The 16,425-nt window shown below is 32.9% G+C and overlaps 1 protein-coding gene across 7 annotated transcripts in view; it reads left to right on the top strand.

Moving 5' to 3' along the window:
- Positions 1-16,425, top strand: part of LOC109444829 (argonaute RISC catalytic component 3) — a 98,357-nt gene that overhangs the window by 62,814 nt on the left and 19,118 nt on the right. For all 7 annotated transcript variants that reach the window (XM_074334390.1, XM_019726510.2, XM_019726513.2 and 4 more), the window contains 7 exons: positions 4,379-4,513; positions 7,920-8,007; positions 8,129-8,276; positions 8,680-8,799; positions 10,593-10,715; positions 11,023-11,156; positions 13,948-14,132. In XM_074334390.1, coding sequence (XP_074190491.1) covers positions 4,379-4,513; positions 7,920-8,007; positions 8,129-8,276; positions 8,680-8,799; positions 10,593-10,715; positions 11,023-11,156; positions 13,948-14,132 — 933 coding nt within the window. The remainder of the gene's footprint in view (positions 1-4,378; positions 4,514-7,919; positions 8,008-8,128; positions 8,277-8,679; positions 8,800-10,592; positions 10,716-11,022; positions 11,157-13,947; positions 14,133-16,425) is intronic.

Here is a 16,425-nt window from a genome sequence, read left to right on the forward strand (position 1 = left end):
TTGAAAGATAGAGTTATAGAGTATGTTACAAAACCTTAACAATATTTTAATGAATTTAGAGATAGGCTATGTTCATGAATTGAAAGACTATCCCACTGGTATTCTAGATCTAGTCAATTTTGGTAATTATTTTCCCGTGGTTGTATTTATACATAGCTAGATACTAACAATCTAACTTGTTGATAATATCTCAGTTCCACTAACCTCTCAAGTAATATCTGTGCTTTATTTCTTGATTTTATTTATCTGATATCTAGCACCTGCCCATTCACTTTAATTGTATGTATATACTACAAATTTATCCATTCAATTGATGGATAGTTAGGTTGTTTGCATTCTTTTTGCTATTAAAAACTGCTACAATAAACATTCTTATTCATGTCTCCTTTTGCAGATTTGGAATTTTTCTAGAGTATATATTCCAATATAGTGGAATTGCTGATTTAAAAATTATGCACATCTTCAAATTTACCATATATTTCCATTTGCTTTCCTGTCAGTTTATATTCCTACAATCAGTATGAGAGCTTTCATTCTTCCATTGGTTTATTGATAGTTTGTGTGTTATAGGCCTTGAAATTTTTTACGCATCTTGACTGGTGTAAAATGATAGCTCAGTATTGTTTTTATATATATTACCTTAATTACAAACAAGAAAATTAGGGGAAATTTTTTTTGACATTTAGATTTTTCTCTTCTATAAAATGCCTGTTCATATCTTTTACCACTTTTATTGTTTTATCTTAATTTGTAGGAGCTCATTAAATATTTTAGATGCTAATCATTTATTATACCTATTACACATATTCTCTACCAATTTATAGCCTGCTTGTTTTTTTAGCTTTGTTTGTGGTATATTTTTTCTTATAGTTTTAATAGTTTGTAATTTTGTATCTTGTTTAAGAAATTCTTACCTCCAAGATCACAATATTCTATAAGTCCTCTAAACTTTGCTTTTCTTTTCATACTTAGTTCTTTAAATAGGAATTTGTTTTTCTTGTATGAGGTAGGCTTTCAAGTCTACATGGCTGGTCTATGTGTCTGTCCCCACAGTCTCTTGACTTGAATTATAACAAATCTTGATGAGTAATAGGACAGACCTTATTCTTAAAAATTGTACTGGCTATTCAGGTTTCATTGCTCTTTCATGTTAATTTCAATATCAGCTTCTTAAGTTCCAGAGGTTGAGGAGGTTATAGCCTGTTGGTATTTTGATTGAAATTGTTTTGAATTTGCAGATTAACTTGGGGATAATTTACATGCATTGGGTATATTATTCCATTTATTTAGATTTTCTATAATGTCTTTCAATAGTAAAGATACCTGTTATTTCTGTAGGTCTTATACATCTTTTGTTTGGATTTCATCCCAAGTGCTTCATGGTTTTTCTTGTGATTTTAAGTGTGTGTTTTTTTCCATCACGTTTTAAGTTGGTTGCTAATATATAAGAATATAATTTCTTTTCCTACATTGATCTTAAATCTGGCAACCTTGCTGAACTCTCTTACTAATGCTATAATTTATGTATAGATTATTGGGTTTTCTGTTTAGGCAGTCATATTGTGGAGAATAATAAATTTGTTTCTTGCTAATCTCTTTACCTTTTATTTCTTTTAACTTAAATTACCATAGTAGCTAGGACTTCCTATTAACTGAAGTTGAATTCACCATAGATTTTTGGTAGATAACTTTTATCAAATTAAGAAAGTTCCTTTCTAGTCCTGGTATAGTAAAAATAGTAGCTATAGGGGTGAATTTTATCTAATTTGGGGAAGAGGGAGTGGCATGATCTATGGAAATGACTGTATACTTATTTCCTGTTAACGCATTAATGTGGTATATTTTGTTAGATTTTTAAAAATATTTGATATAAATATTAAAATTAGCTAATTTGTGAAAGTGGAAGGAATAAAATGCATATGTATGTAGGTTTATAAAATGTTAAGGATTTAACTAGGGTGGAGAAGCAGATCTTTGCTGACTGAAATTCATACCTAATTCAACTATACTCACTGATTTCAACCCATCTTTTGTAAGAGCTTTTTTTCCACTAAGTTTAATTGTCACCTCAGATGTCCACATTCCAATAAAGAGGATGGTAAACACTAAAATGATGAGAAGCATAGTGGGATAAATAGTACGGGAAATAATGTTAAACAGGATAAATAATGTTTGTTTAGTGGTTTCAACTCTGTGATGTAAAACACATTAGTTGTGAATTCCTGTATTATAGTAATCCAGTGAAGAAAATTTACCTGTAGGCTTAAAGGAATGGCAAAATAAGCATGTTACTTACCGTATATTTATTTTCCTTTATCTATTTACTTTTTAAAAATTAGCCCAGAAACAACGTGTGCTTATTTGGTATGTATCCTGCCAGCCTTCTCTTAATGCACGACAATATTATCACATGTTTAATGGAAGAATATAATGTATACATTTTAAAAACTATTATGGATTTGGACAATATACCCAGACTACTAATACAATCTTATCAGTCTCTCTTTTTTTAAATTGGAAATCGTGGAGGTGTTTGTAAAGTTTATTTGGATGGAAGTTTAGCAATGTGTATTGATTCCTCTTAAATCTTCAGAAGTGCTATAGAAGTACTCATGGATGTGTGTATGCTTGCACACCTGCATGTACACACACACAAGGACGTTCACTGGAATATTTTTTGTACTAGTAAAAAAAAACCAACATAACTGTCCATCGTTAAGGACATGAAGTACATCCATGCAATGAGATGTACTATGAAAAAGAACGATATACAGAGGATGCCAAAAAAATGTATACACATTTTAAGAAAGGAGAAAACTCTATTAAAATTATAATACTCAATATATACTGATAACAAAAGATGAGTACAAACCATGTGCATACATTTTTTGGCACCCCCGGTAATTCCAGTACATACAGATCTATCTTTAATATACATACTGAGAAAAAAGAAATCAGTGCCCAGAATAGTGTTTCTAATGTTTTACCATTTGTGTTCTTGTCATTAAGGGGGGAAGGGAGTATATATTTACTTAATTATTATGCACCCATAGTGTGGAATAAGATGAAGTCATTGAAAACAATGTTACGACATGGAAAGATCTCTAAGATATATCATTAATTTAAAAAATAATAAAATGTCATAGAACATTTATTATCTGATCGCATGTAAAAAAAGTTATATGTACATTTTATCTCTGTAAGTGCATAATAAAATAACAGAATATACATATATATATATATATATATATATATATATATATATATATATATACATACATACATACCGGCAGTGGTTACCTGGATACTGGAGGAAGTCTTTACTCAGTATCATCTATATTATTTGAATTTTTTATGATGAGACTTCATTCATATATTATTTCTGTAATAAAGGAAAAGGTCATATGTGCTCACTATAAAAATGAAGATTTAAAGGTAAAATTAAAAAAGAAAATAAAAAATATGCACAGTAGCCTCACCACCCACACACATCCTGAGATAACTACATTGATGCCTTGATAAATATCCTTCCAGAGGTGAGGGATATTTTGTGGAGGACATATAATCCTACACCAAGTAGAGGGAGAGAAAGAGCACCACATAAAAAATTAACACTTAGCAGACAGTGGGCATGCTTTTTAAGTATAAAAGTAACATAGCATGTAGCTTTTTGTCTATTTGGGTTTTACTTTTCATGGTATCCCCCGTGTCTTTATAGCACATAATAGCAGTCATAAGTATGTGATTAAGAAATGTGTCATGGTGATCTACTAACCGTTAGTGAAGATCTTCTGGTTCTAAAACCCAAAATTAAGAAATCATACTGGTTGACTGTTAGAAAAATGCCAACTGTAGCTAGATAGTATTGGGCAGACACCCCTCACTGTTACTACCTATAGCTTGGATTAACACGAATAACATTTCTTACCACTGTCTCTTCAAATCTGTACAAGACAGGGAAAACTCTCACTAGAATAGATTGATAGTCTGGGGTGGCATAGAAAGCTTTGTTTAAGAAATAATACATAACCTTGTCATCTGCTAAGGGGCTCAGACCTTCTTTGTCCCCTTACAGGCCTTGTCTCACACCGCAAACACTTCTCTGTGCATGTAGTAGAGAATGGAATGATTCAGTAACTGATGGTGAAAGAGATAGATTATAAAATCTGTACTGTTTAGCTTTTCTGTTCTTGTGCCTGTCTTTCAGTCAAGCAGAGGTCAAATTGAAATTGTTTAATTTTGGACATATTTTTATATGTATGTAAGTATACATAGAGGATAATTTTAACTATAATTATTTCATTATAGAAGCTGAGATCAAGTTTCTCAATTTTTTTAAGGAAACGTTAATTGGTACTATTTGTGTTTTTCTTCTTAGTTTCTGCCACTGCCTTCTACAAAGCACAACCTGTAATTCAGTTCATGTGTGAAGTTCTTGACATTCATAATATTGATGAGCAACCAAGACCTCTGACTGATTCGCATCGGGTAAAATTCACCAAAGAGATAAAAGGTGAATTAATTAGCATTTGGAACAACTTAACTATAAAATGCATGGGTATAACAAACTTTTATTGAAAAAAAATTTTGATTAAAATTTATTCATGTAACATTATCAGTAAAATATAGATCAATTATAAAATGTTACATTAAATTCATTACCATAACATTTTAGGTAGTATTTCAATGAAAGAAGTACCAAGTAATAGAATTAATATTGTTACCAGTTAATTTTTTATTAATACTTTCCCTTACTCATTGAAGGTATAAGAGTATCTCATGGGCAAATGCTTCTATAATGTTGTTAAAAGTAGAAAGCTTGTTTCAAAAACATTGTTACTTCAGAACTGGTTACATTCTGCTTGCTCCAGTAATCATTCATTCTTTGCTGTTTAATATCCAGGAAAGAAATAGTCATTGTAGTAAAACATTATAAGGAAAACCCTTCCTGCTTTGAAAATAAGCATTCATTTATCTCAAGTAACTGAAGTGCCAGAATAAGAAAATGTTATGTATTACTTATTGCAACCATACCATTATCCTTTCATAATCTGTATTAACTGCACAATTAGCATTGTTGGGAGGTAGTGCATTACCCACCATTAATATGTGATCATCTAAATGCTATGGTTTCCAGTGGAGTTGCTGCTTAGTTACCACCTCTGATATCATGAAGTCACTTACATTATTTTACGGTAACTATGCAATCAACTCATATCACCACTTTATCACAGAAAATACAAGATGTACAGAACAAGGATTCACCTGCTGCCCGAAGAGCATGGACTCGATCTTAACTTCAACTGCTCAGGGGCCCAAAGAAATGACTGAAAAAATGACTAGAAAGCATTATAAAGTTGATGTTATAGTGAAGGTAAAGCCAAGTTTATAGGTTAAATATTTGATTTATTAAAGCCAATTTTTTTTTTTTTTTTTTTTTGGTTGGGTGGAGGGTTTGGGGAGGGACCTGGGCAGAGAATTATTTTAGTCCATTTTTTAAAATTTCAACTTTTTACTTACCCCTGGATTTGGGTCTAATCCTTAGGAACCTATGATCCTAGATATGAGGTAGAAAAATCTGCATTGGCTCTAATTGACTGATGAGTTTTTCCTCTATTGAAAGTCAAGAAGGCTTTTTTATTAAACAGGGACCTTTAAGGTGGTACATCATGTATTCCTACCACAGTAACTCAAATCAAAGTTGTGTTCTGTGCTATATATTTGGGTTTAATTTTTAGCTCACATGAGGAATTGGATGAAAACTGTTAAATAGTGATACAAAGTGTGCTATAATGAATAAATTTCCTTAGTGTACTCATTTGATTCCAGTTGAACATTTTTCCTAAATACTAGGGTGGTTTCTTTGTACACTAATTCATCATAGTTAAAGAGCAGAAATATTGAGGGAAGTATATGGTAAAGTACTACTTGTATCTAAGAGTACCAATTTATTTTTGATAAAAACTTAATGTAGTAGGCTTATAGAACCTTACTAATAATTTTGTTTAATCCAAGGGGAAGACTTGAGAACAAATTGCTAAGTGGTGTAAGATAACAAAAATTTGTTTTAAATTTTCTATTGTGTTTCCCCCTAAACACAATATTTTTACATCTTATTTACTTCATATTGTTAGTATTTCCTTCTTATAAGGCCTTCCCTTGATAGTATTTTATTTTCTAGTCTCCTTTATAATGTAGAGGCATAGCAAATGCTCTAATTGATCTGAAATTTTAGTTTTCTAAAGAGAGTTACTAAAAAACTATTTCTCACTGATTCAATTAGGGGTACTCAAGAAAAACCCATACCAATCTGATACAGACACTGTGTTCATTTAACATCTTAATTTGTGCTGATATATCAGAAGAAAATATTACTATGAATGAACTTTGTGTTTGGTTCTGTAGTTAATTGCATAGGAAAATAAGTTATACTGTAGCAGGATTTCTCAGCCTTGTTACTATTGATATTTTGGGCTGGATAATTCTTTGTTGTGGTCGGAGGTGGGAAGCAGTACTGCCCTGTGTACAGTAGCGTATTTAGCAGCATCCCTGGATCGAACCATCCCTAAATCTACCATTCACTAGATGCCAGTAGCACCCCTCAGTTGTGACTATCAAAAATGTCTCCGGACATTACCAAATGTTCCCTGGAGGGCAAAATCACCTCTGCTTAAGAACCACTGCACTATAGGAGTCACAGATATGAGAGAGAAATAATACAAAAGTAGTAACTATAAATACTATCAGGGAACTAAAAGTTGTCCTCCATCTACCCTTTTTAGATTTTCCTCCTTTGGACTGTAGTCCATAGAAATAGAGTTGCTTATCTGTGAGCCATAGCCACTATATCTGTTTGTTAACCCCTCTCTAGGTAGTTCCAAGACTGTACTGGCCAATACAGTAGCCACTAGCCATATGTAGATATTGAAATTTAAACTAGTTAAAATTAAATTTTCAGTTCCTTAGTCACACTAGCCACACACTGTACTTAGTAACATATATTGGTAGTGATTACCGTATTAACACAGACACAGAACATTCCATCATCTCAGAAAACTCTCTTGGACAGCACTGCTTAAGAAAATTCATCCCAAAGAATTTTAGCCAATGATTTAAAAGTCCATTGCTTCACCTTCTAAAGCAGGCCTGGGAACCTCAAACACCTAGAGTCCACAGATAGGCTTCAGGGATCCAGGAACATACAAAATCATATGTTAAACTGTGTGTACATGCATTTTTCTGAGAGCTTATTGCTTTCATGAGATTCTCAAAGGGAGTCAGTGATTCCATAAAAAAGGGAATCACCTTATCTGGGAATTATTTCGGTTGCATCTGATTTCTAATAGTCAGTAGTAAAAGAGCTGTATCACTGTGTTATACTTCAGCAAAATTGTCGCTCTACTTCTGTTAAATGGGCCTGGGAATTTTTTTTTCTCCCTGCTTTAAAAATCTTTGAAGGATTTTCTTCTTGAGTTTTATGAAATTCTGATGTTCACTCAGTATGTGGTGACTGGGCTATTCAAATATCACATACTTTGAAGGTTATAGAATATCTTGAGAATTATTGCAACTCCTCTTTGATTCCTCCTTCCCTCTCCTAGCATACATACCTAAATTTATTATAAACAAGTTTTTTATTAATGGAGAACTTTGTCCCTTGATCTACAGGCTTTGCCAGTTTTATGATACTATTTTTTAATGTGTAGAACTTGATAGGATAGTGAAAAGTTTTGGAGTTAGGTCTATGGTGATTATAACCATTATTTGCAATGTTATATATGAAATACTTTGTTAATATCACATTGCCTGTATCACAGATGTTCTGTCTATTTAGAATTTGAGTTTATCGTAGTGAAGAGGCTTTATAAATATTTTACATATGACAGTTCTATAACCTCAGTTTTTCTTGTTGGGAACAGGTCTGAAGGTTGAAGTGACTCATTGTGGAACAATGAGACGGAAATACCGTGTTTGTAATGTAACGAGAAGGCCTGCCAGTCATCAAACGTAAGAAAAGCTGGTGTTTGTCAGCAGAAATGATGTGAGGCAGCTTGCTGTAGTTAGTGGATTGGGAGTTTTCTGGCTTGTAATGATATACAAGTTGTTAATGTATACTTTTCTTTTCCAGCTTTCCTTTGCAGTTAGAAAATGGCCAAACTGTGGAGAGAACAGTAGCACAGTATTTCAGAGAAAAGTATACTCTTCAGCTGAAGTACCCACACCTTCCCTGTCTGCAAGTGGGGCAGGAGCAGAAACATACATACCTGCCACTAGAAGTAATGTGTTTAAGCTGCTTGTTAATATCCTCTTATTCATCATTCTGTCGGGGTCTTTTAACTGCATATTCTCACATTTATTTTGGAGATTTAACTCTTTTAAAATTTTATTTTACTCTATAAATTTTCAGTAATAAAATAATATGGAAAAAAATTTATCCACAATCTTACCACTCTAAATGTTACCACTGTTAGTATTTTGGTACACATCAGCCTTTTTATTCAGTGTACATTTTACCTAAATATAATCATAGTATAAAGAAGTATTATTTACTACTTTTTTACTTAATGTGATATTAAAAAACAATTTAATGACAGATTTTAAATTTTAATTTCACATGTAATTGGCACTAGAGTTAAAAAAAGATGTATACATGTAGACAAAACTTTTTTCCATTTGTAGGTCTGTAATATTGTGGCAGGACAACGATGTATCAAGAAGCTAACGGACAATCAGACTTCCACTATGATCAAAGCAACAGCAAGATCTGCACCAGATAGACAAGAGGAAATTAGCAGATTGGTTAGTACTTAACCCTCGAAGTGGGAATTCAAAATATATTGGAGTGAACTACTAAAGAACCATGTCCTTATTCACTCATACCTTATTACCATTTCATAGACTATCAGAATTAAAAGGGATCACAAAAGTAAAGAGTAGCATTCTAGGGGTAAACCTCAGTGGGGTCTATGAGAAAGGTTAGAGCCTTCTAATTTAATCCCAAACTCTTTCATTAGATACAGACCAGATTCTCTCAGAACTGAAGTTTCAGTTTAGTGAACTGAAACTTTATTGCCTCCCACCTGAAAGAGGGGAAAAGGAAGAAAAGTCAATGAGTATCAATAGTGAGAGACTTACCACTCAGAGTAGGGTTGCTTTAGCCCCCAGTATTAGACTGGCGACTATAGGATAAATAAAGAAATAAAAGACAGCTCTAACCATGTAGGGTTTCTAATCTATATCATTGTTTTAAATGGAGAGGAAAGAAGAGTTATATGACTTTTTAAAACTAGTGGGATCAGGCAAAATGAAAAATAAAAGGTACCTGGATCTTATCTTATGCTCATTAATATCATTTAAATTGCCCAAGTGAAGAGAAAAAAGTCTGAAAATATAAATATTACCTAAAATAACTTAACACTTTCAGAAGGAATTTTAAAGGTTGTTGGAAAAGGGTTACCGAACTGGCTTTCATTTTGTAAGCCATCACAGAAAAAAAAAAAGACCTTTTTTTTCTTTATAGTTTTATAAGGAGTGAATGAAAATTATTACATGATATTTAATTGGGAAAATACAGGCTGATTCTCATCATGGATTTTTCTCTGATCTACTATGACATGATTTTGAAAGCTTTAAGAGACTAGAACCTGTCACTCTCTATAACATCTCAGTAACTACTACTAATTTATTACAGCTTTTCTGGTCAGAGAGGCAGTATTAGATATACAGTGGTTTAAAGTCCAGGCCTTGGAATCTAACAGAGTTCAAAGTCTAGCTTCTCCACTTACTGTTACTATTCTGTATTATAATTATAGCACTTGGAAGGCTAGTGCAGTGATTGAGAGTAGGAACTCTGGAATCAGAACACACACGATTTCAGATTCTCTATCACTTGTTTAGCTATATGGTTTTTAGGCCAGTCATTTCACTTTACTAAGTTTTAGCTTCATCCTCTGTAAAATAAAGTTTATAAAAGACTTACTTTTGTAATTACAAGGCTAGTGTGAAAATTAATTATAAAACCCGGCACATCACACAGCAAGTCTTAGGAAATAGAAGTTGTTGTTATTCTTTGTAAACTTACTGCAAAGGTACACTAAAATACCAGAAATGATTCAATTGTAAATCAAGTAATTAGGGGGAAAAAAGCCTTAAGATTAAGAATATTTGCTATCAAGCTCTACGTAAACTAAATTTTAACAGTATATGTCTGGATCCTCTTATTAGAGATTCTTCACTTTTTTTTAGGTCAGGCATTTCTTTCTTTTGCAATCTCTAGACTACCCTCCCCAGAATATATTAGGTTTAATTATATAGAATTACCTTTTTCATGAGTCAGAAATAATTGAAATTTCTTATTTAACCTAATATATTTAAATTTTCTAGAAATTACCAAGAGGTTTACAGACTTCCTACAATCCATTCATGATCTGTGGTCCCCAGGTTAAGATTCTCTGCTCTATACTTAGGGCACCATGAACTAGACCTATTGTCAAACATTATTGACAGTGAAGGAAAAAATATAGAGAATTCTAATAAGTAAAGCAGGGGATTTGGGGGAATTTTGAAAGTAACTTCAAACTTTCTGTTCATAGGTAAGAAGTGCAAATTATGAAACAGATCCATTTGTTCAGGAGTTTCAATTTAAAGTTCGGGATGAAATGGCCCATGTAACCGGACGCGTACTTCCAGCACCTATGCTCCAGTATGGAGGACGGGTAAAACCTCTGATAGTTCTTTTATATATAAACATTCGGTTCCTATGTATGGAAAGAGGGGCATCCTAGCTAAGTCTGGAATTTAAAAAATGTTTGATTGTTCCAACAATATTTTTTCAGTTTCAAGGTGTCTTTGCCTGAGCTTGGTAGAATTTTGGTTTTTCTATGATAAAAATATAAGTATTGATTGAGAACAACCTATTCCATGTAAAAGATCAGATATAGATATATATCAGCTTACTGAAATAAACTGTACGTTAAGTGTTTGTTCTTTTTTGCCATATTTGTCTTTGTCCTTTTTCTATAGAATCGTACAGTAGCAACACCAAGCCATGGAGTGTGGGACATGCGAGGGAAACAATTCCACACGGGAGTGGAAATCAAAATGTGGGCCATAGCTTGTTTTGCCACCCAGAGGCAGTGCAGAGAAGAAATACTGAAGTAAGGCTTGTCATTAGTTTGGCTTTGGAACCTTTTTGTGTTTGTTCAAATTTTGTATTTCAATTTTAAATTGCTCAGCTAATGTTCTGGCCAGACTTCCTTCAATATGAAGTATATTTAATCACTGAACCTTTAAATATGTTTCTTCTCAATTTTCTGTTGAAGATTCCTGAATTTGTTAGTCATAGTAAAGGCACCGATTCATTCTTCTAGGCCTCCTAATAGACTAGCATATGTGGGATATAGCAGGAACATAATTGGCTTTTGATGGCAAATGGGTTAGGTTTAATTCCCAACTGCGCCACTTCCGAGCTTTATTCCTGTGGATAATTTATTTAATCTCATTATGTTTCAGTTTTTCACCATTTTAAAATAGAAATAATCGTACCTATTTACTGGGTGAAAATTAAATAAGAACCTTATTTCTCAACGGAGTTCCTTGAAAGAGTGGTTTAACTCATTTCCACTACCTTCCTTTCCAAAATATGGCCTGTATCTCCACCATTATCCCTCTTCCTCAGATTCTTTCCTTCAACATGTAAGTGCTCCACAATCTTCTGTTTAAATTTAAAATAAACAAACAAACAAAAATCTTCAATTTTCAATTCACCTAATTTATTCTCTCAGGCTTCCAGGTTTCTCTTCTCTCTCCTTCCTTGAAATCTTAGTGCTCTGCTAAAACTGGTTTCTGGAAGATCTCTCCATTCTCTTTATGCTGCTAATCAATTCTAATAGTCTCTTCTCAGCCATTATTTTTCTCAAAGTTGTGCAGCATTAGATGTAATTGTCTACCTTCTTGACATTCTCTCTGTTCTTGCCTTCCTGGTTCTTTTTTATCATGTGGGCTTCTTTTCTTCTCTATCTCCTTCCCTTTGGGACTGTCAAATCTGGGTTTTTGGCAGTCTGGAGGGCTTCCTTTGTCACTCTTGTTTGAAATGCTGTGCTATCCTAAAAGAGTACTGGCTCCACTTGTGACTTCCCCCACTCAAAATCTTCTAGGCTTCTCTTTGACAAATAATGACATTAAAAATTAGTATGACATTTAAAAATCTTTCACCTGCCTCTTAAATCCTTTCTTCCTTTTCTCATACTCTGGACATAAGAAGCATAGGAAGTATTCCGAGGAACCCCTGGCATTTTTTCCATTTCCACTCATGTTGCGCCTTATTGAAAATACCTTTTTCCGTTGTCTAGTCATCTAAATACTACCCAATCTTCTGTGATTTGTGATGCTGGAAATAGTCTCTTTTAACTCTAGATATAATAGTTTTTTAATATGCTCTCTATTTGCACTTGTCACTTTCTGTATAAAATAGAATTGTGTTATAATTGTGCAAATTTCTTATCTCCCCTCTAGAATCTAATTTTCTTAAGAAAATTATTGTCTTATTTAAATCTCTACAAATAGATCCTATACAGTTTGCCCATAATGAATAGTTCTTGAGTGATTTAGAGACCAATTTACCCAGAATTTGCCTTACCTCCTTTTGTAAGAAATAAAGATTTTTTTCTATTTAATTTTGTTCACTCCTTTTTATTAGCTCCAAATCTCTAAATGTATTAAGGTTCACTTAATATTTTTTTCCTCCAAAATTTTACCCCCCTGCTTTCAAGTAAAATGTCACAAGGGCAGTTTATTATAACACTACAGTTATCTTACTTGACCTCCAGAGACTAAAGGAAAAACCTCCAATTGTTTTTCAAGTTTATTCTTTTCATTTGCCATTTGTTTTTCATGGCTTGATAGAAGTTTCATAATCATTTGCTCATGGCTCTTGTTCAGGCTGACTGAAAATACTCACCTTTATACTTCTTGAATTAAACACTAACAAGAAAAAGGAAAAGGGAATTCTTACAAACTTCATCTCTGTGCTAAGGGAATCAGTGGTTTTGATCAAAGATAACTCAAATCCTTGACTTAGGACCTTATTTGTTTTAAAAACAAGTAAAGTAATTGTTAAACCTTGGTGTTATTACTCATTTATCCTAGGCTAAATGCAAAATTTTGTTCAAATATGAAATTTTTAGTCTTCTCTTTTTTTCACTGTGGATAAAGTACATTAAGTGCTACCTGCTCCATTTGTTTTTAAATGTTGTTTTCATACGTTTTTTAAAAAAATTTTCTGAGGACACAATCTTTCCTGCTATCCTAGTTTGAAATTATTGTGGTAAGAAATTCTGGACTAGGTCAGAGTCCATTCTGCCATTTACCTAACCATTTGACCTTAGCCAAATACTTAATGTGCCTGAAACTGTTTCCTGATCTATAAAATGGGAATAATACCTGACCTACCACTTTCTTATGAATCTTGTCATGATCTGATTAGAAAATATACAGTAGCTTAAATTTATCAAGCTCTTAACCATGTCTTGAGTAGTATGCTAAGTGCTTTGCATGTATTATCTCATTTAATCATCACACCACCCCTATACTAGAAGTAATCGTTTTACTAATGAGAGAAACTGAAAACTTTTGCCTAAAATTTCATAACTAGTAAGTAACAGAACTAGGATTAGAATCTGTCATGCTACCTCTAGAGCTGAGCTCTTAACCAGCACACTCTTTTACTAAAACCCTCAGTAAACTACAAGATGCCACATAACTATTAGTAATATTCGCTTGCGAAATAGATTACTGACCCACATTGCCCTTATCATCAGTAGTCTGGTGACCTCTGCATGGAGCACATAAATCTTTGCTTCATTCTCCATTCCTTTCCCAAACTTTCCATTACCACTGTAGGTGTTGACCCTAGACAAAGGTCTTATTTTTAATGATTTCTCCTTCTAGGGGTTTCACGGACCAGCTGCGTAAGATTTCTAAAGATGCGGGGATGCCCATCCAGGGCCAGCCTTGCTTCTGCAAATATGCGCAGGGGGCAGACAGCGTGGAGCCCATGTTCCGGCATCTCAAGAACACCTACTCTGGGCTGCAGCTCATTATCGTCATTCTGCCAGGGAAGACGCCAGTGTATGGTAAGGACAGCTTAAAATCGCATTTTTCCTCAAGTACTTGATATTCCTTTTAGAATGATGCCAAAACATATTCTGAAACTTTCAAACATTAAAATGTATTTTGTAGTTTACAGAATTTAAAACTGTGTATTGCTACTTTAAAAAGACAAATCAGTAAGGCAAACTAAATGATCCAAGAAGAGACCCTGTGAAAAGGATTTGGATAAAGCAGGCATTACCAAACAATGGTTAAGAGTTTAATTATTATTAAAAATGTCATTGAGATAACTTGATTATCACTGTAATATAGTGGTTATGGCGTCAGGCTATGGTTCTGGAGTTAGACTATGCTACTTAATACCCAGATACTGCCAGGTGAACTACCTGTGTGATCTGGCTGAATTACTTAAACCTTAGTTTCCTCCTGTGAAATTGAGATACTGTTAATACCTAATCCATACAAGGTAGTTGTGAGGATTAAATAAATTTATATATGTAGAAGACCTAGAATAGCACCTGTCATACAGGAAACACCCAGTAAATATTAGCTGTTATTATGGTAAACAAAGTTTTGTGAGAATAGTAAGTTAAATATAAATCATTAAATCATGGAAAAACACAAAGTGTAATTTTCAAACTACTAAATGGAGTATAATCAGTTAAGCTTAGAAATTATAGAAGAATTCACTGCATAAAAATTAAAATTTTTGTATGTCACAAATGTATAACTAAAATTAAAAGGAAAACAATAGAAAGGAGGCAATATTTGCAGCAAATGCAGACAATACTGGGTTAGTTTATTATTAGTTAAAACATTCATATAGACCTGTTATTGTGTTCAACAAAGGAAAAAATTCTTATATTCATTTAGATTAATAAGAAAAGAATATAAACTAAAGTTTCTCAAGAAAAAGCAAAACAAATAAATATATGAGAAAATGTTGGTTTTCACGGGTAGTTCAAGTACAAATTAATAAAAGGAAAAAATTTATGCTACTATATTAACAAATATATTAAAATATTGTAATACCTAGTGCTTGTGAGTATGCAGTGAGTCTAGCATTTTAATACATTGCTGATGGCAGTATAAATGATAATATCCTTCCCATAAAAAATATAAAAATTAAAAAAAATTTGTAAAAAGTATAAAAATGTATTTTTTAGTCTGTGATTCAGTATTTCCATTCCAAAAATGTGTTCAAAGGAAAGAATTCACATTATAGAAAAATCTCTACGCACAAAATTTTTGTAATGATATCTGTGATATTAAAAAACTAAGAACTGGTTTTAAACAATAAATTATAGGATGTTGATGAAATATTATGCAATGATTAAGAATGAGTGTTATAAAATTCAAAAGTTATTTTTAAATTTGCAATAAAATACAGAAGATTTCAAACTGAAATAATTTATAAATTAGTAAAGAAAGAACAAACAACTGAAAAATAGACACAGGACATAAAAAACAAAGGGTCAAATTATCTTATAAAACATTTAAGATTCCTCCATGTCTTTTTATGGCTTAATAAGTTTCTTTTTATTGCTGAATATTTCATTGTATGGATGTAGTATGGCCTGTTATTCATTTACCTATTAAAGGACATCTTCATTGCTTCTAGTTTTGGCAATTATGAATAATGCTGCTATCAACATTCATGTGCAGGTTTTTGTGTGACCATAAGTTTCCTACTCAATTGGGTAAAGAGCTAGGAGCATAATTGCTGTATCAAATGGTGAGATTGCCAAATTGTCTTCCAAAGTGGCTGTACCATTTTGTGTTCTCACCAGCAATGAAAGACAGCTATTGCTCTGCATCCTCCCTAGCATTTGGTACTGTCACTTTTTTTCTTTTTTTTTTTTAGCCATTCTTATAGGTGTGTGGTAGTATCTTGTTGTTTTCATTTGCAATTCCTTAATGACACATAACATTTTTCCAGAATGTCAAATCATTGTTTTTCAATTTAGTTGTGAAGGGCACAGCTCAGCTCCAAGTCAAGTCGTTGCTTTCTATCCAGTTGTGGAGGGTACAGCTCACTGGCGCATGTGGGACTCGAACCGGCAACCTTGGTGTTATGAGCACCGTGCTCTAACCACTGAGCCAATAGTCACCCCCCCACCAAGTTTTTTTTGTGTGTGTTATCTTCTAGTAGTTTTATAGTTTTGCTTTTTATATATAGATTATAACCCATTTTGAGTTAATTTTTGTGAAAGGTGTGAAATCTGTGTCTAGATTCATGGCTGTCTAGTTGTTCCAGCAGCATTTTGTTGGAAAGACTGCCTTTTTCCATTAAATTACCTTTGCTACTTTGTCAAA

This window comes from Rhinolophus sinicus, linkage group LG06, assembly GCF_036562045.2.
Source record: "Rhinolophus sinicus isolate RSC01 linkage group LG06, ASM3656204v1, whole genome shotgun sequence".
Lineage (NCBI taxonomy): Eukaryota > Metazoa > Chordata > Mammalia > Chiroptera > Rhinolophidae > Rhinolophus > Rhinolophus sinicus.